Here is a 27426-nt window from a genome sequence, read left to right on the forward strand (position 1 = left end):
TGTTTACTGAGATAAAAAGGAAACTTGGAAAAATGGTTGCTCTATGCCAGAAAAGAAAGGTTACTAGCTGAGGACACATTTTTTTAATTAATCTGTGAAGACTGTACCTCACCTTCCCCCAACAATAGCACAGATAGGCACCAGCAACCCTATGACTCCAAAAGGGAAAAATCAGATTGGAAAATTAATGTATATAATGAATGTATAAAATTAATGTATAAGGGACTTGGTAACAATTAAGGAATCTCTAACCCCACATTAAGATTATCAACAGCCCACCAAGAGTTAAGTCATAGCATGGATTTAACCAGCAAGTATTTCTGTGTGTTCATGTGTTTTAATTTTGTGGAGCTGCTGATCCTCTTAACCTCTTATTTACAGCATGTTCCTGTCTTTGTGAGCGTATGTATCTACGCTGAAGCAGACGTAGTCCATGCCCTCCATCAGACCGGGCCACCATGTTAGTCTGACCTGAGATCAATATGCAATCTAACAACCCCTGGGGCTCGGCTGCCTCCCATGTACAGTACGGCAGTGTCACGGCCTCAGAATGTGTCAATATTCAGTTCATAAAGGGGGAAAAAACATTTTATATAACCGGCCTTGGTAGCTGCTGTGACCTGTGGGGAACCGAACAAGACTTCCGCTGTGCCAAAATATGATCGAGGCCGCGGGCGTTTTCCAGTGGCCGACAAACAGGAGACCCCAGTCGTCCCATCAAGAACCCACAGATAATAACGTTCAGATAAGTAAACATCTGACTCACATGTTGGTGTTGGCAGTGGAGGTGAGCCACTCTCCAGCCAGACCGATGATGTCCAAACCAGAGGATAGCTGGTTGAAGAAGCGTGGGTGACCTAAGAAAAAACACAACATAGACAATTTTATAGAAGCATTTTAAATTCATTAGCATTGACTGTAGCCAGGAGATTAACTCTGATGTCCTAATTGTGATTTAAATGGATAGAATAAACTCTTCTTTGGTTCAGCTTGCCTTCCTGGTCAAGCGTGATACCTTCAGGATCTGACATAGCAGGTTCAGTATACCATAATTACACTGGTGGCAACTATGTGACATCCACTTAGAGTTAAAGGTGCTTGCATATGCAGTAAGCCTGCAGGTACTCGATAGATAATTAATGTCGTTTGTAATAAAAAAGAGGCTTGCAACAATGAAAGTAGTCATACATTTTCTACAAAAACAGAAAAAAAAAGTATTTTTCAGGACCACGGACAGCTCCTTCAGTGATATTACAAAATAAAAGTCAGTCATATTGTATAAAAACAATAAAATAACAACAGGGGGGTATGAGGCAGTGAGGTGAAGCTGTTTGGGCATCTGCGTGATAAACCCAGGGGACAGTTTGAGGTTTGTCGTTGTTAACAGCTTGAATCCGTCTATTTTAGGATCCCCTCAGGCGACACTTGCTTTAATAAGTTGTGGGGGAGAGGAAAGTGTAGGTCACTTGAATTATAGGGAGGGGATAATAAGGCAAGCATTGTAATGGGCTGCATTAAAGCAACGAGGAAAAGATTTGTTTTATTATCGTTTTTCATTGTTTTCAGGAAGGAAAACGCATTCATAACTAATAGATCACATTTATATTAGCTTGACCCACCTGTCCGGACTCCATATTTGAGCGTGTCCCTGCAGTCCACCAGGATCTGCTCCAGGGATTCTGGCTGGTCGGACAGCTCCAGGTTGAAGCCCTCCATGCCCTCCAGGAGCTGGTGAGGGTGGTGGAAGTCCAGCACCTTGGTGGAGCGGTCGAAGGTTTTCTTCACATAGTTGGTGAGGATGTCAACCACCTCCAGCAGGAACTGCATGGTGGGCTCTTCGCCATTTTTGGCTGGCAAAAGATCTGAAGCAAATGAGATGTATCGGTTATTTCATACAGATTGTTGCTAATCAAGTGGATAAATTGCCCATTTTTATACATTTTTGAGTTTCAAAATGTAATTTCCTTAAAAATAAACTGTGAAAGCATAATTTTATGTAACTAAATAATCACCAAAAAATAAGATATTATGATTAAAGTTAATATAATTGATAATTTTGAGAAATATATAAATATCTTTTTTTTTTTTTCTCTGGCGTAAAGATTGGAGAAGTCGGTCTCAGTTCGGCGGAACCGGGAGTCCCTGTCGCTATTGTCGCAGGAGAGCAGGTTCTTCTGGCCCGCCAGCCTGCCTTTCTCCTCCAGACTGTTGTTCTTCTGCAGGAACCCTAAGGTGTTGCACGGCGAGGAGAAAGAGTTATCGCCAAACACATCCATGCCACTCTCAGAGGAAAAATGCGAGCGAGTTCCAACGGTGCCAAATGCGTAAAAACGCAGCGGAAACCCGAGAGAAGAGTGATGATGAATGACAAAAACCCCTCCAAAAGTCGGTTTCAAACGAGATGCTGCGTAATTTAAATGGTGCGCGTCCATGCGGATGTGCGAGGGTGCTCACCCATGTGACATCACAGCCCCTGTCAGGAAACACCCACGCACACTGATCGCCTCGCAGACCAGGACAGATCACACAGCGCGCTCTAACAGGGGGGTCAGTGGAGGATGCAGGCAGGCCTGGGGCCAAATGCGCTTATGACTTATCGAAGAATCTTTGCATGAAGGCCCCTTCTCATCAGATTCATTTCAGGGTCTGTATGTTATCCGTAAAAGGCCTAGCTATTAAATATCATGTCGAAGTCGAGATTTATCTCATTAGCCACAAATTAAAGAGTCATAATCAATATCTGAGGCTCCATAAACCTCCATAACAGTGCGTTAAAATGCCAATAGGCTATTTATAGTTCACCATCAATTTGATTATAGACTTTAGTTGGCCTTTACCTGGTTTATACCTCATCAATACTTTCCTTTTGTTACAGCATCTATTCATTATAGACATTTTATGGCCCTTAAAGAATAAAAACCTTAAAAATTAGAGGGAATTTGATTTTTTTTTCTTCAAGCTTGTCGAGATATTTTTTCTCCCTCTTTGCTGAAATGAAAAAGACATTTGGAGCTGGGGAAGGGGGCTGGGGGTCTGATCTGGGGCTCCCATCATCGCACCTACGGGCTAATGTCCGCTGACCTTTGAGGAGATGCAAACGCGCAGTGACGGTGGAGGATGCTCCAGAGGATGCGTCATGGCCTAAATATGATGGTCACAAAATGGGTCAAAAAATACAAAATGGTTTGTGGGTCATAAAAATGAAATTTTAAAAAAAGAAATCATAATGGAATTGAGGATTTGAATGAATAAAATAGGGGGAAATTCGTTCTCTTTCCAAATGGCATGACCGGAAAATGTGAATGTGCCCAAAACAAATTCTTACCGCAAATCTTCATCCCCAGTTTCCGTGTGCATCCGTGCATCCACGCATATTCGTTGGCTAAAACAGATTGAGCATTTCAGTTTCTGTGCAGCAGGCCGCGAAGAAGAAGAAGAGAGACGCGGATGATGAAGCACAATGGACAGTGAAGGCGTGAAGCGCGTGGCCGTACATGCTGGCGACTCTCTAAGATTCTACTTTTTTATTTTATTTTTTTCATCCAATTAACAAAAGGTGTCACAAAAATGTACCTAAGCCATATTCAATTTATTTTTAGAGAACTACCTTACATTTCCGAATTGATTTCAATGAGGACTGTCAGTGGCCCGCGCGCCAAATCCACGCCCAGCCAAGGGGCAGACTGGAGTTAACACCCGTGAAATGAGCTCACGGAGGAGGGCCGGGATTAATTGAGTGAAACACGGTAGACTATGTGACTGCAGGGAGCTGCAAATGTCTACGGTCTGGAAGCAGAAAACGTATATATGCATGCACACGCGGTGATGTGCGTCCGCGCAGGAGCGCGCGCGGAGGTGCAGCTGAAGGATGGGAGCACAAAAAGCAGAGGGCGCCGGGGCAGCACAGTCTACACGTGGAAAAAGATTTAAAAAAAAATAAAGTAAATAAAATAATTGTTTTAGTATAGTAAAGTATGATGGGATATAGCTGGGAGGCCAAGAAGCACGCAGATGCGCACGCACAGACAAAGCGTGAGATGATGCGTAACAGGGATGAAGGCAGCAGTGAAGCAGACAGCACAAACAGTTCTTTCATTTTTACTTTGCATTTACTAAAGTTTGACTCTTAAATAAATTATAATGAAAATAACAATAAAAATATACACATTAAAAATTTGAGGACCCATACCCAATTCAAGTGGAGTCAATTTTCTGGGTGCAACAAAGGTGTAAAATGATTTATTAACCCCTGGGTTGCTTCGTTTCTATTCTTCTGGTTCTGAAAGAGTAGAAATTCTGGAAGCCGAGATAAGGTTTAATCTCCCCGCAGAGGTAAACATGAGCAGACCTCTCCCTGCAGCTTTTACGCAGATGAGAGAGAGGACAGGAAGAAACATTTAATTGTATATTTTCCCCTCCGCCAAGAAAAAAAAAATAGCTGATATCAAAGCGCAGTGTCAGCAGCCTGCTTTGGATCATTATAAATACCAAAGCTTTGAAAGGTGCAGTATTTCTGCTGCCTGGCACGCGCCGCTGATCCGCCAGACAGCGACAGGCAGCTGTGATGGCTCTGTTTTTAACCGCAATGATTAATGACGGAGCCCTCAAAGCAAATGGTCCGAGCGAGACCGTTTCTATCAGCCGGAGGAGGGGAGAGTAAGGGAGGGAGGTAAAGACAGAGGTTAAAAGCGAGCAGAGTGGGCTCTGGAGTCTGTATAGTCCTTGAGCAAGGCACCAAACTGCCTTTTCCCCTTCTTTTTTTAAATCTAAAAAAAAGCCCTCAAACATGCGCAAAACCAACAAGAGAATAAAGACCTACTTGCTGATGGAGGTCTTAAATTGGCTGAATTAGGGTCCTGCTCTCCGTCGGTGGCTCTCGGTTCAGACGTGGCCATCACTCCTGCGTTATCTGATGCCCGAACGGGAAATAATTCAGCTGCAGACAAAACGGTTCAGCTTTACGAGACGCTCCGGGTCAGCACTCACAAATCAGACTGAGAATATAACATGTGGATTTAAAAAAATAATAAGAAGAAAGACAAAGGCAATATTTTGCATGTCGCGTAAAACGCACGGGTGGTCTGCAAAGGAGAGCGCGCAATTTTGCGCGAAAGATGCGCTTGAAAATCCTGTCATTTCAGACAATAAAATACATTTATGGCCATTGCAAATGAATTTATCCTAGTTCCCTTATAACAAATGTTTAAGTGTTATTTAAGATATTAAGAAATTATACATTTTAAAAGTTTCCCACGTGCACACACAAGATTTAATGCACTATAAACGATCATATTCTTAGATAAAATCTTTATTATCGCAACAGTTGATATAGCAACTAAAACAAAACATGATTTTAAAAAAAGATGCACAAATCTGCAAATCTTATAAGACAGAATTTAGACTTAATTGCAAAAAATTAAAAATTTACGCACAAACATAAAACACCATAAACATTTATAGGTTTTAGTGCACCCCTTTTTTGTACAAAAAATAAAAAAAAGGTGGGTTATTGTAATATTAAGATAAAAAATATTAGATTTTTTTGTCAAAAATATTCCTCACAATTCTCCAAATACGCGTAAAATAGGATGAATCTGGAGAGCAGAGATGAAAAGAGGACGCGTCTTACCGGTTCACCGGCGCACAGGTTGTCTGCTCCACAGAAACTGTGTCAAAGTCACTGTTACCACCCAAAGGCACGTCAAGAAACAGTCCAGTCCCGGTGGTTGAAATATCAACAGAGCGCGCGGGAAAACTCCTAAAATTCCATCCGACACAGCGCGCAAGTGAGTCTTACTCTCCCTCCACCTTCAAGAAAAACATTGTATTCGTTATTTATATATCTGCGGCTCCGCCGTTTATTGGTCTCTTTGCGCGCGTGAGTCACAGCCTCGCCTCTCTCTGACGAGTCATGATGCTTTCTTCCCTCAAAATCAAGTGACAGGCACAATTCAATTTAGGGAAGTAAGAAAGAAAAAAATGTCTGAAAGCGTGGGTTCGTGCTCACGCAGGTGTGGGCGTGACAAGGAGAGTGGATGTGAAATATGTGCAGGCTTTGGCCACGCAGAAAACGACCTCGTAAAACCTGTTTGGAAATTGTAGTTGACTTGAAAGAGACCTTGAGCCCAAGTGAGTAAATAGATTCAAAATAACCCCCCTAAAAAAAAAGAAAATGTATCATTAAGTCTTATCTGTATCCTGATTTATAATATCACTATCAAAGACAGAGAGGCATGATGGGAAAGGAAAATGTTCCTTTTTGAAGCATTCTTGTCTTTTTACTTTAGTTTTTTTTCAATCCAAATATTAAATACTTTAATACACTTTAATTGATCAATTTCTTTATGAGACCGTACTAAAAAAATGTTATGCTTTATTGGTCCTTCAGTTTCATGGGTACTACTAAAGATGCTTCTGGTTTGAATCCCGTCTGGCCTCTGAGGTCCAAGGCTGCACGTACTCCTCGTGCCCCAGGTATTCATTTCACAGAGCAAAACGTGCATTTTTGGTTGATACTTCTGCACTTTCCAGAGCGGAACACAGTTGTTTGCCCCAGAGAACACCTAACATAAAGTATAGGCTCCAGCAACCTGAGCATCAGATAAAATAAAAGTGAAGAATAAAGATGTTACTGAACTTTTAATATTTTTATTTGACTTCAAAAAAGCTAACATTTCTGTTCCTTAACAGATACTTTTATTTATTACTGTTAGGTTTTAGACTTTAGCAGTCTTTTTGCTGGAAAAACAAGATTTTTGTTAAAATTCTGGAGGACTTCAAATAAATATTTACATGTTAAGCTGCTGTGTACAATGGGATTATTGCAATCAAAACAAACCATAATCCCTGAACATCTACAGCCTGTTCATGCATGTTTTTCTTGTTCATCATCATCCGGATCTCTTCTTTCTTCATCAGTATCTGACGATGAAGAGGAGCAAGACGAAGTGGGCGTACAAGATGACCTCTCGTCCCTTTCAGAGTCGTCTTCTTCCTCACTGCTCTCTTCTGTGCCTTGCTCTGAGGAGAGAAGGATACATTCCCAGTACAGCCGAGGAACAGAGGTGTTCCACAGAAAACGGTGTTTACCTTCTAGTAGCTTCTGCTGGAGCAGTGGGAGGATCTCAGAGGCCTCGGGGTTGGTCGGCTCATAGATGAGAGCTGGAGAGAAGAATACAAGCGCGATGAGCAAACTGTGGAGGTTACCAACCTGACAAACTCAGCTGATCGATGAAGGATCCGTACTCATCTGACAGAGTCGGAAGGCCAGCTGGAAGTCTTTGTTTTTCAGCGCTCTGATGAACTGAAACACCACAATTTTTATGATTATTTGAAAAGGCCTGACTCATGTTTACAAAAGCCAAAATGCACAAACAAAAACCCTTTACCCCCATCAGGAGCCCCAACGGAGCCTTGTCTTCATCCTCCTCATCAGGCTGCTCTGTCTTCCCATTGGCTTCATGTTTGGAGAGAGGATCAACCACAAGATCATCATCATCATCATCATCATCATATTTCTCTCTTGGACTGTATCCCAACCACATGGACCAACCTGCAGCTGCCGAGTCTGCCGACCGAGGCTCCATCAACGGCTGCTTTACAAGGTCCTCATCAACAGAAGCAGAGGTCTGGGCGTCTCCATCCATCCTGAAATCACAAAATGTTCTAAAGGATGGGAATTTTATGACATGATGATGAACTCATCAACAAATGCAAGATTTATCAAATTATGGCAACAGAGGGATTATTGGCCACCAAAAAGACATCCCTTATAAAATTTGCCCTCTAAGGCGCACTTAAAAGCCTTGATTTTTCAAAAAAAAAAAACAACAGTTTTTAAGCCGTTTAAAGATGAGATTCCGGATGTGCTTTCTGATGTTGAACAGATTTTGAAAGGTATACAGCGCTCTGTCAAAATGTAAATCTTTTTTTTCTCACATGTTGTAAACAACATCGGGCATTATCTTATATACTGTAATGTAGCTAACACGTAGCGGTGTCAGACTGTTTTTTTTTCATACGTTTCATTAACAAAGTTTGGAGTTAGTATAATTGTAAAGTAATGTTTGCCTTAGGTATTTCAGTCTGGGTTTTTTGTGTTACAAACAAGGGTGTTATTGTAAATGCGTGAACACAGCTAGCATGTAGCAGTGTTGGACTGGGTTTCAAACTTCTAACACAGCTAACACTTCTAAGATGGCAAACACTTCAAACACGGCTAAAATTTCTAACATGGCTAATGGTTCTAACACAGCTAACGCTTCTAACACGGTTAAAGTTTCTAACATGGCTAATGGTTCTAACATGCCTAACGCTTCTAACACGGTTAAAGTTTCTAACACAGCTAAAATTTCTAACACGGCTAACAGTTCTAACACAGCTAACACTTCTAACATGGCTAACGCTTCTAAAATGGCTAACACTTCTTACACGGCTAATGCTTCTAAAAAGGCTAACGCTTCTAACACAGCAAACTCCTCTAACACGGCTAAAGCTTCTCACACGGCTAACGCTTCTAACACGGCTAAAATTTCTAAGATGGCTAACAGTTCTGACATGGCTAACGCTTCTAACCCAGCTACTGTGTTTTGGTATAAGACTGGGTTTTTTAAACTTGTTAGTTAAAAGTAAAAAAAAAAAAACTAAAAAGGTTGTGAGGTAGCGTATAGTCACTAATGTTTGTTTTAGCGGTATGAGTCTGTTTTTTACGTGCAGCAAATAAGGTTGGGAGTTACAGGTATTGCAAATATGCTAACACTTCTAACGCGGCTAACGTGTGGCGCGCTACAAACAAGTTCTAGAATTGAAGTGAATACAGTTAATAAAGTCTGACAGACTGACTGCTTATCTCTGACTCTTTTATCTCTTTTGATGCACCTTATATATATAATAAGTTCAAAAATGTACCTGTCAATGACAGTGCGCCTTATAATGGTAGTGCACCCTGTAGTGTGAAAACATGATATTTATAAAGCAAATACTGCAGCCTTTCAACATTTCTTGATCTCTACTGACATTTATTTTAAGCTGCAGAAGAACAACTTTAAGCAGTTTTCCTTAAGTTTGGTCATTTTGTGGATCCATCCATCCATCTGTGGAGCCTGCTGAATCTCTTTTGGGGTCATGGGGTTCCAGTAGCCACTCCAGCTACTATTGAGCAGAGGCGGGGTACGCCCTGAACATGTCACCAGTCTGTCGCAGGGACACACACTCACACCTGACTTTTCATTTACCCAGAGTGAGAACTTAGCTAGACATTAGCTCATGAACACACATTGTGTACATAGTCTCATTTTGTGTGTGTTTTGAGGTGTTTCCTGCTGCCGGACTTGTCGGGCCCTAAACACAGTATCTGCAAATCAGGAATTCCAACGATTTTACCACTTTTGGTGGAAAAAAGGGGTTTCGATGTGTTCTAGAAACACAAACGAGTGGAAAGTTACAACACCCAAGAAGACATGATAGTTAACATGTGACAACTTGCTAAAAGTCAGGAACATCCTGTTCCTTTTACCAGCAGGTCAATATGGCTGCCTCTTGAGTAAACGTTAGGCAGATTTGGTGCTTTTTTAGAAATAAAAACAAAGAAACAAACAATTAAAACCAGTAGAATTATGAGTTATATCTCTAAAAACTCCCACTGTTTGTAGATAGATGCTGATGCTGTTAAGACAAAGGAAAACACAATCGTTTTTCACCTTTCCAGTTTGTTAGGATTTTAAGGGATGCAGCATTTTAGAAAATACATTTATCTTTTTGCATAGATTTTGCTTTCATTTGTTCTTTAAAACTCAAAGATGTGTGTCAGGATTTTGTAACTGGTAGATTTAGTTGTACTTCTAAGACGCATTTTTTTGTTTGCATGTATGTATATTTGAATTATATTGAGCATTAAGTTGTTTCTCCTGCTTATTTTGTAAATTTTGAGATTGTGAAGCTGCACTCCCCTGTTTAATCTTAATTGTTCCTTCTTTTAAAGTCTAGCTTTGTTCAATTTTAATCATATTTGATACTTATGTGGAAAAATAAGTAATATTTCACCTCTTTTGCCTGTTTCTGCCCCTAACAGTGTCACTAAAGGTGCTGTGATTCCCTAAAGACAGAAACCAAACCACTTTGATTTTTTTATTGGATCTGTTCAGTTTAGTCTCATCAGCTTAGCCTGTGGTCAAAACCTGTATGCCTTCTAGCACGGACACCTGTACTCATAACACACCTGTACAAATACCTCTGCAGGTTGTGGCCACACCCACTAAAGCAAAGGTACATGGAAAAGAACAAAAAAAGCAGATATGAAAGGCTGTAACAAGAGCTTTGGTCAAGGCAGCTGTCCCTTTCTTTAGAGTTACAGCACAAAGCATCACTGGGCTGCTTTTCTAAGAAGTCAGATGATTTTTTTTTTTTTGTTTTTCTGACATTTTTCTCCAAGTTAGATTAGGAAAGTTATCAGAGTGCCTGGGAGTATATGTTGTACTTTTCTAGACTCCTACCACAGCGAAACACTCTGAAAGAACATTTTATTGCCTATATTTAATCATTTCTTGTACCTCTCTCCCAGTTCTCCTCCAGGCGCTCGAACAACTAGCAGAACATTTAAATGGATTGTGTTTTATCTGGCCTCTGAGAGCAGAACTGCTGTGAAACAATCTGAGACGAAACATTCGATCCTGTACTGTCACAAACTGAGCTACTTGTTGCTACTTGCTGACTCTAAATCTCGCTGCAAACCTTCACGAACATGTGAAAGAGGAAAAAAGGTGAAGATTCACCCGATTTTACCAAACTTTGGGGTTTCTGAAGGCATTCACCCGCGTAATCGTAAATGTACTTGATTAACATCAGGGTTATTTTTGAGAAAAAAAAGATTGAAATCACATTTGCAATAATAATATGCAAATTATATAATGTTTTTGTCTTGTATAGATGAGTTAATCAAGCTGTTTCTCCAGCAAACATCTATGCCGCATAACAAGATTGTGTTTGTTGTATTAAAATGTGAGGCACTTCCAGTGCAGAGCACACGGGTCAGGAAGCTTTCAAATATTACTATTCTATTCTCATGCAGCACTGTCCTTGGAATGTGAGCAGAGAAGGATTTTGGATTGCTGAAAAATGCACAGTGGACCCTGCAAACCGTGTCATGAAAATATTATTTGTAGCTCCTCAATGTAATAGTGTTTGCATTAGTTCTGCTGCCATAAAAGTGGAAATTACTTCTGCCAAAAAAAAAAAAAAACAGATGACACTGCAGACAGCTTTTGGATTTGTGGATCTCAGTCACGTATTGTTGCTCTTATTGTGCAAACATGCATCACACTGCAATTGCTTATTATTACACAATTTTGCAATTAATTTTTTGATGACAGCTTTTTTCTATGTTGTTATTTTTTTAACTATAATCTCTTCTATTTTACTTTGTGTAAAAATATACATTTTTTAAATTCAACATTTTCTAATCATTTATCAATAAATGCGTCAGTCTTTTCCACTCCGTCTTTAAACTACTATTAAACTAGATTTCTCACAGCAAACCTCTTTTTGGAATGTACAGCATGCCTGGAATGAAGTCATGGACTAGTCTTGACCTAAATCAGTCAAGTTGACTTTAATAAAACTTGACATTGTTAAAAGAATGTAACATAGCTAGTGAAATGCAAACACAAAATATATTTCATTGCTATTTTGCTAATGTAAGGCTTTATTTATTCTTAATTTAGTTACACCAATGTTTAAATTAAGGTCTATTTGTCAATCAATTAATTTTTTTATTTTATTTTTTGATGGTCCCTAGTAGTTCAAATATTTGGCTCTCTTTTTCCAATTCTATCAATATTTAGACAACATATTACATTCCCTGTGGAGATATGACTGAACAAGGTTTGCTGCAAGAAATCAAAATACGTTTTAAAGGTTTATGGACATTTTTAGACTTTTTAAAAAGTTCTATTACTTTGTACTTTTTCCACAAATTGTACAAATTTAAAATTTAAAGTAGTGAGTTTTAATGTTTCCTACTTTAAATAAAAGTACTCGTGACAAAAACAAAGACGACACTTGAAAAAAGCAGCTTAATGGTATAGTTCAGTTGTAAGAACATAAGGCAATAGAAAGAATTATTGAATTTCTAAACAAATTGTAAAATTATATATATATATTTTTTTACTTTATTGTTTTAACTGTATATATTTTCTTGTGTAGATGCGTTTCGGCAGACTTCCCCTTAAATAAAAAGAGATCTCATCTCAGTGGGAAAATATTAATCAATTAAAAGTATTATTATATCTTACTGTTATTCACCAAAGAATTACATTACTAAGGATTTTGTGGTGACATAAATTAAGCAAAAAATACAGGGGAATAATTATAAAAGGCTATATAACTATAGGTTTTCCTATATTTTGCATCACATCTGCAAATGTTCTTAATCTACTTTGAAAAAACCTTTAATAACAATTTTATTTAGAGTCTATTTATTTTGTGTTTTGTATTTTTTAAAGGCATTTGGGGGCAATTTTCCATTTAAAAAGGTGTTTAATTTAAACCATTTTTGACAGAGAAGCTACAAATAAATGAATAAATATGAATACAGTAACTAAAACACTCTTAAAGACAAAAAAAAAAGTTGTCAATTGAACTGTTTTTGTTTTGTGTGTTAGCTAGAGGAGCTAAAAGCACCACATGTGTTGGGTTGTATTCTATCTCACCTGCTCACTACAGAAACTGAAGGTCTTTTCTTGAAGAATGGCAGAAAATATGTCCTTAAAATGTCTCTTATGTTGATTTTCAGTAAAAAGATCGTCCTACGTCAAGTAAACGTAACACCTGCTACGCAGCGCAAATTCGTGTTGTTGTCATAGCAACGTGGGCTCTCAAGGTGCTTTCAGGAGTGTCGGCCATTTGAAAACTTAACGAATGAATCGACCACGTGCTGCAGTGAAATGTTTAGTTGGAATTTTTGTGCGGAAAAAAGTTATACATTATAGTATCTTATTTATAATATTGCTAAGAGAGTGCATTTTCAAACAAAAATACAAACTTTAAAGCACATTTGAACTAAATTTACAGAATTTTCACATATTTGTGGAGTGATAAAAACATGCTAATATTGTTAGGTTAATAAAAAAAAAAGGTGTAACAAAAAAAGCAAGGGGTTTTATTGTATTAAAGACCCACTCTGATGAAAATTGTGTTTTTTTTTTTGTGTGTTCTTTTTGTTTGTTTGTTTTGTTTTTGTTAGCTTACGCACCAACAGTCCCGAACACAACTAAGAGATGAATTTTTGATTAACTTTTTCACTATGTCTTAGTAAACAACACAGGCTTTTTGATCTAGGCTAAAAACTGCATAATCACAATCAAAACACCCCTGGAAATGATTTTACAATGGATAAAAATGTAGTTGTAGTGAGATTTAAGTTTGAATGTGAAGAATCGAGAAGGGTTTTCTCTATTCGCTCTCTTTACATCAGCCATTTTTCATCCAATAAGTAGCTGTAACTGCTACATTAGCTGTGCATACATTGAAAGAGCTGCTCTGATGTGTGTGTGTGTGTGTGTGTGTGTGTGTGTGTGATTGTATTTAATAGGTTTAGGTCTGCTCAGCACTTGACTGTATTATTTCATGACTGTTGTGATCTTGGGAAGATATAAGCTGTCAGATTTGACAGGCCAAGGACTCTGAAAGCAGTCCGATTAAATTAGCCCATGATTGACAGCAGTGTTTATTTTCCAAGTTCATCTTTCACTCTTTCCTTTTTCCTTTCTCTCACACACCTCTGCATCAATTAGGCAGTGCAATGAAGTAGCACGGACTGGTCACTCCCTCAGGACTCTTACGCACTTTGACTTCTCACTGAAGCACTCGTGTGTTTTCAAGGATCATGATTTTGTGCTGACTGAGTGGGGAAAATGTTTTTTAGCTACTAGAAGTTAGACTACAAGCAAGAAAAAATGAAAGAATTCAATGATTATTTTTTTTAGTTTCCTAATTTAATTATTTGTTCCTTGAATAAAGCACCCTTGCATCCATTTGTCTTTTTCTGCCTATCCAGAGCAGCTAAATGAGGCAGTAGAAGTCATTGGAGAGTCCTACGTCTACCTCAGTGGTGGACATGCCTGGAACAACTCCCCGATCCGGGAAATGTTCAGGAGATATCGGCATCCGACTCTTCTCTTAGGATTGGATGCTTCATTCAAGCTCCAGTGTGACCAAGGTCTCCCTATTCCAAACTGCACAAAAGCTCACTCCAGCCACTTGTGTCTTGAATCTTGTCCTTTCAAGCTTTACCATAGGTGTAGACACGGAAGGTTCTGGTTCAATGAAACCGACAACAGCATCTGCAAAAAAACAAAAAAGCCGTTTTGCTCAAACTGATTATGAAGAGAACAGATGACCAAGGGGATGCCCTCTGAAGTTCAACATTTTTGGATGTACTGGTACATGTCTTTCCCCCTCTCTCAACTGGTCTCATACGATAAATATCCATGGCCCTCTTCAGGTCGCTCCTTCATCCTCAAAGTATGGTTTTGAGTCATCCTCTTCTTTGCCCTTTTAGTTTCTTCTTTGGTTCATGGTTTTGTCTTAAGTTTGTTTATTAAAGGTTATGCTGCCTTCAGGAACATAGTCTCTTTCTTTTTGGGCCCTACACCCCCTGTTCCTGACAGAATGGCTTCTTCAACCTGGACCAAGCAGGGGATTCTTTGACTATAGCCCATAGTATGCTATGTCCCTGTTCTTGAGGGGAATTACAGAGCTCCACCTACCCCCAAGGAGGCTCACTCCTCCTAATGTGTCCCTTCCCTCAGGAAGGTTACAGGTCACTCTTCTTCACGTTTCATGTCTCTGATGATAGTTCCTACCCATCGTCAATTCATGTTTCCTCTTCCTGGAGAGGGCTATGATAAACCTGTCTTTGGCTCCAAGGACCTGAACTATGTTCTGGTTTTGCTCTTGTTCTGGCTTTCCTCCAGGTCCCCCTCTTCCTACTCTTGTTGTCGGTTGGGGTCCCTGACACACATCTTTGAATGAACAATAAATTTGATATTTTTCCAAAAGTGTGTAGCATCACGATTAAAGTCCAAACCTAAACCAGGAGCGTTTTTTGAATATTTGTCTTACATATTACAGCTTTACTATTTAAACATGCTAATTATAAGACGAGCACTGCATTCCAAGAAGCATTTAGAAAAATCACATTGTTCCAATGTCTATCAGATTAACAGACTCATCCACGTTATCTTTTGAAACAGTTCAAACTTAATTTTCTTGTCAAGCGTGAAAGAAAACTTTCTTTATTCATATTCTTATGGTAAAAGTGTGAAGAAATCATTTTAAAGTCCTTTTACTAAGTAAAAAAAAAAAATAAAAAGAACAGCAAAGTTCATGTTTTATTTAGCAAGCTAATCAATCATTTTGGCTTGTTCAAAGTCCTTCATGTTTCAATTGTTAAACAAACCATAAACCAAAAATTTAAAGCTATATATAAACTCTAAACCCTAAAAAATATCTAGAAAAAGGGTAATAAAAAACCTAATGTGTTCCGTAAAAGAACAATTAGCAAACTGAAATGTGTCACTTTTAATGACTATATGAGTCACATAGGTGTTCAAGTATTTAGTTTAAAAGTTATTTCATTTGAATCATGCAAACTTTTGTAGTAAAGCCAAAACATGATGTGGTTCCCCAAAATACCTGCTAAAGATCAATTCAAAATAAAAAGTTTCCCATGATTTTACCATAAAAGCAACACGTTGATAAAGGCTATCATCCATTCAGTTGATGTATTCAGTATAAGTCAAAGAAAATTGACTTAAAATATTCTTCCTTGTATCATTTCTTATTCCAGTGAGTTCATCTGTCTGAGTGGTGCAGGATTCAGTGCACCACAAAGCAAATCTTTATGGCAACTATCAATAATATAATCATTTCAACAGAAAATCAATTTGGCTTTAAGTCCAATCATAGCACTGACATTTTCTTCAACCCTCGTGCTCTCTTATGGGGTCCAGATGACCCCACCGTTATATTGATGTGTGATCTCTCCCATGACAAAGGTGGGCAAAGGTGGACAGGAGTTTATGTCTCCCATGGACACCAGTGAAGATGAAAAATCCTTCAGCGCACCGTCTTGTGGGGTCCAGATGACCCCGCTTTTATTGAAAACCAGAGCAAACACTCTACAGTTTCAATATGATGCCTCTAAGGCTTTTGATCAGGTGAACCATTGAAAACTGTGCAATGCAAATGTGCTTAAATATATTATCAGGTGTTCATCCTATCTTTAGTGTCTGTAATAAAATCAAATATCTGGGTCATGTGACTGTCAGATATGAAGACATGTATCGTCTGTGGCAAATGTTATATGCACATGCTAATCTATTATCAAGGAAATTTGGTTCTTGTTCCATTGAAGGGAGACTGACCTTGTTATTTGTCGATCATTGGTAATTTAGTGACTCTCCAGACAAGTGAAAATCACCTTCTGGGTTTGGGTGATCCTGCAGTCAAGCTGACAGTTTTTAGTATTTTGAAGGTTCAAATATAAGAAAATACACAACTTTTGGGGATCAAATAATAAAAAGGACGGGAAAAAACAGAGAAAGCCATTAAAAAATGTGTGTTCTCTCCTCACCAGAACCAAATCTTTGCTTCTTGTTGTAGTGCAATGCCAACAGCAACACCAACCTAAACTAAATTATTTCAGAAAAACTCAGCTGCTGTGCAGCAGTTAAATGCTTAGTGCAGATAAAATTCCCTGAAAAAGTCTGTAAGAACCAATTGATCGAATTCATCATGAATATATTGATGATCATTTTTGACTGTAAGAGTTCTGTCATTTTTAATAGTGGTTCAACACCTGAACAACAATAAGAAAAAACAATTTCATTCTGATTCTATAAATATATCTGGAGGTTAAATTGACAAGATTTGATCTTCCAGTTTATCCAATCTGTGAAATACAGTGGCAAACACAGAGGCTGCTGGGACTCTGTCATCATGTTTTAATGCGCATCACCTGAACCACTCCAAGCCAATGACAGAAGGACGTGCACAGCAGACATCATCAATATGCACACACACACTCACACCAGCACCAGCAGCCCATCAGGCAGACGCCAGCACACCTGCCTCAGAAGGTTGATGGGAAATTATATTCCACATAGACCACATGATAACAGAATCATTTCACACTCCAGTGATCCTCTGCACACCTTCTCTGCGTGCATGTGTGGGGGTGTCTGTGAGCGGCGGCAGCACATATATCAGGGCGCCAGAGACTTGTATTTACTATACGTGTCCTATACAGACTTGTAACAGATAAGACATGCTGACAAAATAGACAGCGAGGCTAGTATAAACGTGACAGACTGTACTTCCAGGACCTGAACAAACTGCCCATGTCGTGGCTTTGCTGAGAGAAATCATCCCTAACAAAACAAGGATGAAATGATTCATAACTGTAGGGTGCATTGTGGGTCTTGCTGAGGTTGTCCTCATGCGAGCGCCTGCATGAAGCCAGCGTGCAGGTCTGACTGGGTTTTGTGTTGTGTGACGATCCACCCTCGTGCCCCACAGTTCCTGACAGGCGGTTGGCTAATAATAAATGCAAATTACAATATGGAGGAGGACTTCAGAGCCAGGGGGGATAATTGCTCCATTATGATGAAACACGTGCATCGTGTGTAATGGAGAAAAAGGAGTCATGTACCAAGAGTCAAACCGTAAGGGTACGGGGAGGCAAAATGACTGCATCATTTGTTGGAAAATTCCACTTTTCCATTGTGAACGCAGTGGAGATGTGCAAGCAAGTGCTGAAGCAGCGCACACTCTTGCATAACAGAACCTCTTTTATCCAACCAGATAGGACTGTACTTACCATAAAAAGATGATCAGAATATTTTTTTCTTTTTTTTTTCTTTTTAATCCTGATTAAACCCAAAACAAGATGAACCTTTTTTTTCGGTTTCAGGTTGTCACTGCGAAAAAGCAGTTTGCTTTACCTTTTATTCATCTCAAAAGAGTGTTAAAAAATAATATTCTATAATTCAGCATTACAGTTTTAGATGCAAGAAAATTATTTTTTTTTTTTACTTTTTTTCATAGATCATAGGGACATTTCAGATTACACCAGTTAAGGTGCGTTCAAGGGCCAGTTTTTGACCTGTTTTATCTGTTTTAGTCTGAGCATTAAAGCCACCCCCCCCCCCAGTGTAGCAATGGCCAGGCCTACTAAAGGCAGATATATGGTATGTGCATCCATCTTTGAAATAATTGGGATACTGTTTATTTTCCTGGAAGAAATTAAGAAAGAGAATGTTGTCATGAAATGGGCGGCAGCCATACACAGTGGCAAGTGGAGCCTCAGGAATTGGGTCGTTTTACTTCCGGGTATGAAAAAACTCACAAAAATAACTAATATTTTATAAATAATTAGTTTTTTTTAGTGTTCCAAAGTTAATATATGATCATTTATATGGACATAGTTCACTCTGTAAATCAATCTAGTGAGCATCGATGCACACTGGTTTTTTGCAAAGACTTCTCGGAAGTTTTTGGGGCACTTGATTTTGGAATTGTAGATTTGAACTGCACTACAAAATGGCGAACAGACTATATAGTGCACAGGGAGTATGGAAATAATTCGAATATATCCACTGGTTTTTTCACAAAGATTTGTGTGAAATTTCTTAGACACTGGATTATAGAATTGTAGACTCTGAAAACATGGCAAACATCCTATATAGTGCACTAAGTAGGACAGGACATTTGTGAAGGCCTTTCTGTCGTCTTATTTGTGCATTTAAAATCGAGATTTCGCTAAATTTGGGAGGTCACGATACTTGTAAAACTAAAAAAAAACCTACCTACCATATTTTTTGCATTCGATAACTGAACTTTCCAGAAAGATCATGTTTGCTTTTCTCTTGATAATAAAATGCGGCAATGGTTTTGATGAAACTCTTATATCTCATACTTGCCCAGTTTTTATCATGAGATCAATTTATGAGGCTGACTCCGCCTCCGGGTGTTTTACAGAGTGTGTCATCATCACTTCAGGCTTCTTCCATTTCTCTGCCAGCCAGCGCACTGATGGAGCTGGCCCATCTGCCCCTCTCTTTGAAAGCTCTTCACCATTTCCTCCTTCATCTTCATTTGCACGGTGGCGCAAGTGGTTAGCGCTCTCGCCTCACAGCGAGAAGGCCCCGGTTCGAATCCCGGCTGGGACCTTTCTGTGTGGAGTTTGCATGTTCTCCCCGTGCATGCGTGGGTTTTCACCGGGGACTCCGGCTTCCTCCCACCGTCCAAAAACATGCTTCATAGGTTAATTGGTGACTCTAAATTGCCCCTAGGTGTGAATGTGAGAGTGAATGGGTGTGTGATTGAGGCCCTGCGACAGACTGGCGACCTGTCCAGGGTGTACCCGGCCTTCGCCCTTCAGTAGCCGGGATAGGCTCCGGCACCCCCGCGACCCCGAAAGGGACAAAGCGGTCAAGAAGATGGATGGATGGATCTTCATTTTCTTTCCTCACTTCAGTTTTGTTTTTTTCTTCCCTCGTCATCACCCATTTCAAAGAAGATTCTTCCTCCTGTCCTCCGCTCCATCTGCCTCGTGCTTCCTCTGGCGATCTCTTTTCCCCTCCTCTCTTGTCAACTGGCCTCCCATCCATAGCTGAAGATATCTCCGTGGATGAGCCCATTATGTGAGCTGTCAAGATGTTCTAATACATCCAGTTGGACAAAAGGAAATTAGATTGTTATATTTCTCCATAAAAGGTATGTTTTTTGTGAGAAGATGTAATGTAGACACATCTGCCAGGATGACAAATGCAGCCAAAAAGTGACATTTGTGAACTGAAAAACTGCAAAGCAATAAATGGTCATATTGTAAAGTTGTTTACCATAAACCCATACATACATGGCCAAACTGCCAAACACACCGATGGTTCATGAACCAAAATAAATATCTGGTTTATGAAGCATCCAAGCATTTTTTTGTGGTCCACCTTCCATTTTTATGACTGTATTAAAAACCATTGAGTTGTTCATTACAACAGAGCTGCGGTCCACAGCCTCTATGAAGATGGTTCTGTCCGCCCATCCACTGCAGACCGTGTTACATACATGCGTCCTAATATTTATTTTTTAAATATTATATTATTATTTATATTATATATATGATATATTATTATTATTATTATATTATATTATTATTATTATTATTATTATTCATATATTTAATATTTAAATTTTTTGTGCAGAGCCATTCTTACGGAGCCTAAATCCCGCTATTCTTAAGCCTTTCGGAGTAAACTATGTCCATGTGTTAGATACGATCCTTTTGCTCCTTGCGAGTCCCACACATATGGCGCCAGCCTAGAGCTGGCCTCGGCAGCGTAGCATGTCTACATTTTGCCCACAAAAGCAAACAAAATCCAAACTTTTGCAAAGATGAATGTGCATATAAACTGATCACCATTAAGTCTGCTTGTGTGTTAGCCCTGGGTTTTGGTGCTTGCAACGCAGACTCTTCCTGGAAGAAGCTGTTCCCCATTTTGTGATGTCACGATGTGAGGATCCACTCGTTTTCATGGGTGATTGAGGGGTGGGTGCTCAAGAGTAAGGTTTTAGAGGAATATTCAAAGATGTGTGAACATATCAAAATTTTACTTCGGGGTTGTTTTTTGTGAGGAATTAGCATTATAATAAACTTAATAGGTCAAAAAAGTTGATTTTGCATGGGATAGGCCCTTTAAACTACAAATTCAGATGTTTCTTTACTGTAAAAAAGACAAGTGAAAACTGGGATGAAAATAATTTCCTGCATCATAATATTTTATGACCTATTTGTTTGACAAAATCCAATTACTTCAAAATGTTACAAATAAATTAAACAAAATTAAACAAAATAAAAAGACATATTAGAAACGTTAGCCACGTTTGAAACGTTAGCCACATTAGAAATGTTAAGACAATTTAAAATTATTAGCCACATTAAAAATGTTAGCCAATTTAAAAATGTTACCCACATTAAAAACGTTAGCCACATTAGAAATATTAGCCAATTTAAAAATACTACCCACATTAGAAATGTTAGCAACATTAAAAACCTTAGCCACATTAGAAACGTTAGCAATTTAAAAACGTTAGCCACATTAGAAATGTTAGCCAATTTAAAATTATTAGCCACATTAAAAATGTTAGCCAATTTAAAAATATTAGCCACATTAGAAATGTTATACACATTAGAAATGTTAGCACCATTAAAAACCTTAGCCACATTAGAAATATTAGTTAATTTAAAAATGTTAGCAACATTAAAAACCTTAGCCACATTAGAAACTTTAGCAATTTAAAAACGTTATCCACATTAGAAATGTTAGCCACAATATAAACATTAGCCACAATATAAACGTTAGCCACATTAGAAATGTTAGCCACATTAAAGACTTTAGCCACATTAAAAATACTAGGCAAACTAAAAACGTTAGCCAAGTTAGAAGTGTGTGTTGGAAGCATTAGCCGCGTTAGCATATTAACAAACCCTGTAACTGTAAGCCTTTTTTGAATTTCGTATAAATCAGACTCACACTTCGACTACACTAACTCCAAACCTTGTTAGTAACAGAGGAAAAAATCGCAGTCCAACACGGCTACATGCTAGCCGCTTTAGCCTATTCACATTAACACTCAACCAAACATTTTCACAAAGGTTCGTGCACATTTCAAAATCGCGTAAACATCAGTGAGCACAACCATAATTTATCCATTGGGAGCTCGGTATTATGCGGTCCACTGTTGTTTTGGTTATTTGAAAAAAAAAGGATATAAAAACTATACTTATAGTACAGAAAATACAGTACGCTAGAGAAAATCCACTTTTTCGGAGCAGAATTTTTTTTTTATTTCTTGATGAAACGTCTCACTCTGCCTTCCTCCCTCTCCCCCCTTTTACCTGCAGCTGATCAGTGATGTCTTTTGACAGACAACCAAGGTGGCCAGTTAAAAAAGCATGAAGGAGACAGACAGCCCAGAGCAGCGCGTTGGCTCAGCTGCCTCTCCTGGCGAGTCGGGGAGATTATAAAGATTTATGCTCCAGGCACTTCAGTGGCACTGCCATGATTATGATACCATAACACAAGGTGCCATAAAGAAAATGGTGTCAGCTAAATGAGGAGCAGAGAGCTGAAATGTGCCGGCCATAAAGTCATCAATCATAGCTGTCATTACTGCAGGCTTTGATCAAGAGAGCTGTCACTGTCAGCTGTTTCCTTTTATTTTATTTTTTTACATTCTGCACGCTTTCTGCTTGTCTGATTCTGGGTCACTTCAGTCTTTTTTCTTTTTTTTTTCAGGTGGCCACAAGTATTGCACCTGCAATACCTCATGTGAGCTCTGATAAGAGATGACCAGCCAAATGTTGGCCACATGCTGGCGGAGATCACACACACAGGACTCTCCTCTAATATTTCACAGGTGGGAAGAAAAGGATGCATGAATCATTCTGACACAGCCAGAATGGAGAGAGACATCCCTCCGTTATCTCCACAAACACTCGCACTGTCAGAGATTTATGGAACAAGGCTTTAATGGTGCCCTCACACGCTTCTTTCTCTTCCCTGTACCCCTCTTCTCTGTCGCGCAAACACACACGCATCAATCACTCCCTTCCTTCTTCTTGTGTTTTCTTCCGCTCCTCCATCTTCTCTCTATCTGCTGTCCATCTCACATTATTCTCTGCAGTTTTTCCCCATTTCTCTTACCCTTTTTTTTGTCTGTCCTCCTTCTGTTTCCATCTCATAATTCCCCTTCCTGTTACTGGATTTAATTGAAAGTACAGTGAAAATATAGATGTCAAAATCTAGCTGGGCTCGAAGGGGTAAACGCTTCCATTGCATCCTGAGGGTGATCACATAAAGACGAAGAAAAGAAGCATTGTTTAAATAACCGAACCCTCCAAATGTACGGCGCACTGACAGCCATACATGATTCCTTAATGGGGGTGTTTAAACCTTCTACAGAGGCCGTTTAACTGTGTGATTTATAGGGAGAGGAGGCAGCCATAAGACAGGGTCCATCGTTCGTGTATCTCCTGCAAAAGGTGCTGCTTGTGATACGAAATGTACATACACTTCGTTTCTGCAGAGATGCATAGATTCCTTCTGACCACCCAAGGTTGTATTTGTTCACTTTTTTTTTTTTTTCCTAGTATTTCAGCTTACAGAGAAAAATCCCACAAGTATAAACACAGAGACTCTTATCTTCAAGACAAATTCAATCTCGTAACTTCTTATTTCATATTTTTGGTCAGGCATGAATGTTTTTTCCAGCTTCAGTTTAATTTGCAATCTGTAAAGCACAGAGCAGTAATTTTAGACCCCAATACAGTTGTGGTGTATATGATACAGCATTTTGTTGAAGAACCACAGCAAACAGTGAAGACCAGTGAAGTTTTTTTTTAAATACAAAGTTGTAGCTTATGATCATTCTACGTATTGTGATTGAATAGCAGTAATATATAGGGACCCCCTTTGCGCATACATGTGCTTGAAAGTGTGCGAGAAAGTGGGTGGACCTAAACATCATAAGATCACAACTGGTGGGTCAGCAAGTAGGAGGACCACCTGACCATGCAGGCTCCGCCCATGACCCGGCCCCTTGATGACGCACTTGCGGTTCAGGACGCGCACACCAACTTGATGACACAGTTCTGGTTGGCCAATATGACGTCCACCTGCATGGTGATGTCATGTGGCCCCACTTTCTGAGACATACGTGATGACGTTATGGGCCCCGCCTATGTCCCCCCCATGACGCACTTCCGGTTCAGGTCCATGCGCATGCACGTCACATGCATATGGAAATGGGGTCCTTATGTAGTACTTAAGGACCCCAATAGTGTTTTTTAAAGCAGTTTTTCATGTTTAGCTTAGTTGTCAATCTGAAACTAGTGAACACAAATGATGGCATTTACCACAATGGGATGTGGAAAAACTAATTTTTCTAATTAGGACTTTTTTAAACTAAATTTTAAATTGTTTAGGAGATTTCTTTTATTTTAAAACCACATCAAATATCTCTATCCGTTGTGCTTCACCTTTTTTAATGTTGAAAGACTGTTTGGCTTAAGATTTATTAAAATACCAGAAACAGCAAGTTTAGTTTAGCAGATAATAATTTGATGTGGTGAAAAAAACTATCAAATTCAGGTGCCACTAACTGAATTTTACACTGTGAAGAGGAAAACATTAAATCAATTGACAAGAGTTCTGAAATTTGTTAAATTCAAAATGAATCGTTTTTACTAAATTAAAATTTTAAGCTGAGAAAACCATCAACTCAAAATTTGAATTTGATGAAAAGTAATATTTTTAAATGTAACAAATAACAGAAATTTTGATCATTGATCCAATATTTCCCTTTTTTAGTATACCACATAAAGAAATAATCAGCTGTGGTCAGCTGGATTTTTTAGCTGTTTGTTATTACAAAAATAAAAGGAATCATTCTTTGAAACACCAACGTAAATGTTCTATTTCCACTGTGAAGCACGGTGGAGGAAGAATGATGAGATGACAGACTTGTTTGGCTGATTTGAAATTACCTATGGAAGTGTGATGAATCAAAGCATGTAAGCAAATCTATAATAACAAGCCATAAGAAGTCAAAGTTAAATGTGACAAGTGTGCAGTAAGACACTCTTTCACAATAAAAAAAGATTACTTCAAGCACAGAGACATGAATAACACAGAACAAAGCAACATCTTTCTATTGTTTTTCCTCTACGTCTGTATTTGTTGACCTTAGGAGAGCACATGCTTTATGTATGTTTTCAATATTAGTGCTTTCAATTGATGTATTTTGGTTGCTCTCCTCTACATGATCACTGATTTAACAACTAAAATAGTTATCAAAAAATCATGAAGTCATGTCGATATTTCTATTTCTCGTCCAACAATTGAAGTAGGTGCACCAATTTTCAGTCTAATGCACGACTTTCTTGAATTCCAGCTGCGTCTTTGCATTTAACATCAGCTCTCATCCCCAGCCCGCCCCCACATAATCGTGTTGAAGCTGCATCATCACAGCACCGCTCGCAGATAAAATGACTGGAAGGAACTGTCGTGACCATTCGCTTTACGTAAGGGAGAGAATTCAGTGTCGCTTCATATCTATGTTTTTGGAATCATCTAAGCCCCTCGACTATCTTTTTAGATGCCTCAGCGTTGTGGTCCGTCACAATAGGACGACCTTTCCACCTTTGTGGACCTGATCATCATCGACTTGAAGTTGTTGTGGCCTCTAAAGGGAAGAGAAAATGTCTCTGAGTGTGCTGCAATTGTTTGTTTTTCTGTGGAATTCTACCTGAACCGCGGTTTCTGTATGCAGGAGTCGTCACACTCTCGCCCACAGTCACGCACATCACACTCTCACGTAGGCACGCCCTCTCGCCCTTCAATACAGCCCTATAATTTGCCAGATGCAGTGAATTGGTTACTATGGCAACAACAGAGGAAAGAGGGTCTTTTTTCTTTTTTTTTCCCCCTCAATTTTGGCAATAGGGTTGCACACACGGATGCACACGTCATTGCCATGTGATGGTGCTTCCAGCTTTGATTAGAAAAAAAACGAGTTTGGCTCTGCAGCCAATGGACAGCGACCTGAGATGATGTCGACAGTGGTGATTGGTGATGGAGAATCACTCTATAATTAAGTGACGGGTGTTCATAGTCAAGTGCAGCTGGACTTCAAGGGACAAACTGGCACACATCAAGGCAAAGCATCACAAATACAAATGAAGAAAGAGGCCGAGGACTGCAAGAGCTGAACTAATGCTCTTAGACAGGCTCACTGAGTCACTGTATGCTAGCACTGCTCACGCTGATGCTTGCAAATGGATGCAAACACAATCCGCCAAGTCCAAAAGTCGACACATTTTCCCAAAATGCCACTCTAAGATGCTTCATGTAGTAATTACTGTCCCGCTGTTTAAAAGACATAACCTTTGGAAAGCTAAAATAAAGCCCAAGTCATCACCTACACCAAAAAATAGGTTAGTGGTGAGCCAATCAGAGGCAGGGGATTATCCTCATGCATGCACAAACACGCACACGCAGCTGCATCTGGTTGGAGCTGATAAGGAGAATTTTGTTCTCCCTTCTGGGAATCCAGCAAAAAAAAAAAGAAAGAAAGAAAGAGACGAGGATTGAGGGGCTGACAAACCGGGGGAGGGGAGGGAATGGGTGGCGGTGACTGCTCAAAGCTGAGGCATGTACCTTTGCTGCCGACGCCAACACTAACAAACACAATCTCAGCTGCTATACGGCGAGGGAGGGGGGTTCTGGGTTTTACAGGCTGGTTTATGGAAATGGCAGCTAATCAATAAACAGCATGTAAACACCGCGGCATCCTTCAGCTGATCCACTTAGGGAGAATTCACATCACTGGTGACTTTGGGGCTAAAAATGTTCTTCTTTTGTGTTTCAGAAGCTTGAGAGGGGGTCGTCGCAGCAAAAGCAATTAAAAAATGGTGGTTTTCCCTAATCGCCCTTCCTATAAGTTCCTAGGTTTATAAATTCATGTCACAATTCTGCAAGGGTGGGTTTTTTACGTACGTCTGACGCTAGCCGCCCCTGCAACGTCACAACTTCCTCCAAATTTGGCTTTGAACTCCCCCGAGTGCGGGGGCTGCCATGCTCCGGCCAATCAGATGCCAAACCCCATAACGGGAATCTGCATAAATCTGCACAGCTAATGTACTGTGCAAATTGAAGGAGTGACGGCGTGACTTCACTTTTTTCATTTCTTTTCTCAGCGATGATATAACACAACATCTGACCTTCGGCTGAAAAAGCAACAGCCTGATAAATCCATTCATTTGCCTGGCGGCCAGATAGAGTGGAAAACAAAGTGCATTTGTTTGTGTAATTGCCCATGAGCAAGAAAAGATGGAAGGAGTAAGAGGAGGGGGATAAAGCGTGCGAATGGGTGTGTGCGTAAAACTACTGAATAAACAGAGGAGATGGATGAGTCTATTAAAGCAGCTCCTAATCCAGGCTATTAAGAGGCAGAATGAAGAAGTGTGGGAGACGGGGCTACATACGGTGGGTTAATGGCTCTAAATACAGACATAAATGGAGTAAAGGCCCGAGAGAGATTATCAAGAATGCACCCTGGGGTGTCACTAGGAAATTATGAAGACGACTTTGGACCAGCCTCCATTGAGTCATGGAGGTCTACCAAGGGCCAACCTCCTTAAACTTCAACTCTGTCACTACTGATTGTACCAATTAGTCGTTATAACGTCTTTACATGCTTTTTATGTGTTACAGTGACCTCTGAAAACGATATATGTTTCTTTGAGATAAGAAATATCCCTCCTGTAGTTTGGCCGTCTTTTTTAGTGCTGACCTGGCAGAATGCAGGCTT

The 27426-nt window shown here is 39.4% G+C and overlaps 2 protein-coding genes across 4 annotated transcripts in view; both read right to left on the bottom strand.

Annotated features, from left to right (window-relative positions):
* LOC112147367 (glutamate decarboxylase 1) overlaps window positions 1-6170 on the bottom strand; it is a 15879-nt gene extending 9709 nt beyond the window's left edge. The window contains exons 1-6 of one of the 2 annotated variants that reach the window (XM_024273701.2): window positions 5630-6169; window positions 4820-4936; window positions 3326-3382; window positions 2092-2227; window positions 1620-1864; window positions 767-857 (exon numbers count right to left, since the gene is read on the bottom strand). In XM_024273701.2, coding sequence (XP_024129469.1) covers window positions 767-857; window positions 1620-1864; window positions 2092-2227; window positions 3326-3382; window positions 4820-4895 — 605 coding nt within the window. In that variant the 5' untranslated portion in view covers window positions 4896-4936; window positions 5630-6169. Of the gene's footprint in view, window positions 1-766; window positions 858-1619; window positions 1865-2091; window positions 2228-3325; window positions 3383-4819; window positions 4937-5629 lie in introns of both variants that reach the window. The other variant, XM_024273702.2, reaches the window with a different exon arrangement.
* A 503-nt stretch (window positions 6171-6673) lies between these two features.
* On the bottom strand, window positions 6674-12872 carry erich2 (glutamate-rich 2). Of its 2 annotated transcripts, none has more exons than XM_024273704.1 (6): window positions 12705-12872; window positions 7553-7665; window positions 7389-7456; window positions 7246-7303; window positions 7090-7161; window positions 6674-7020 (listed from the first exon to the last, which is right to left on the bottom strand). In XM_024273704.1, exons 2-6 carry the CDS (start codon window positions 7644-7646, stop codon window positions 6866-6868), a joined length of 447 nt encoding a protein of 148 aa, XP_024129472.1. In that variant the 5' UTR covers window positions 7647-7665; window positions 12705-12872; the 3' UTR covers window positions 6674-6865. The 2 variants fall into 2 exon arrangements, with proteins under 2 accessions (XP_024129472.1, XP_024129471.1); XM_024273703.2 differs by having other exon boundaries at window positions 7553-7647; window positions 12705-12867.
* Window positions 12873-27426: the final 14554 nt, after the last annotated feature.

Source organism: Oryzias melastigma, linkage group LG17, assembly GCF_002922805.2.
Source record: "Oryzias melastigma strain HK-1 linkage group LG17, ASM292280v2, whole genome shotgun sequence".
Classification (NCBI taxonomy): Eukaryota; Metazoa; Chordata; class Actinopteri; order Beloniformes; family Adrianichthyidae; genus Oryzias; species Oryzias melastigma.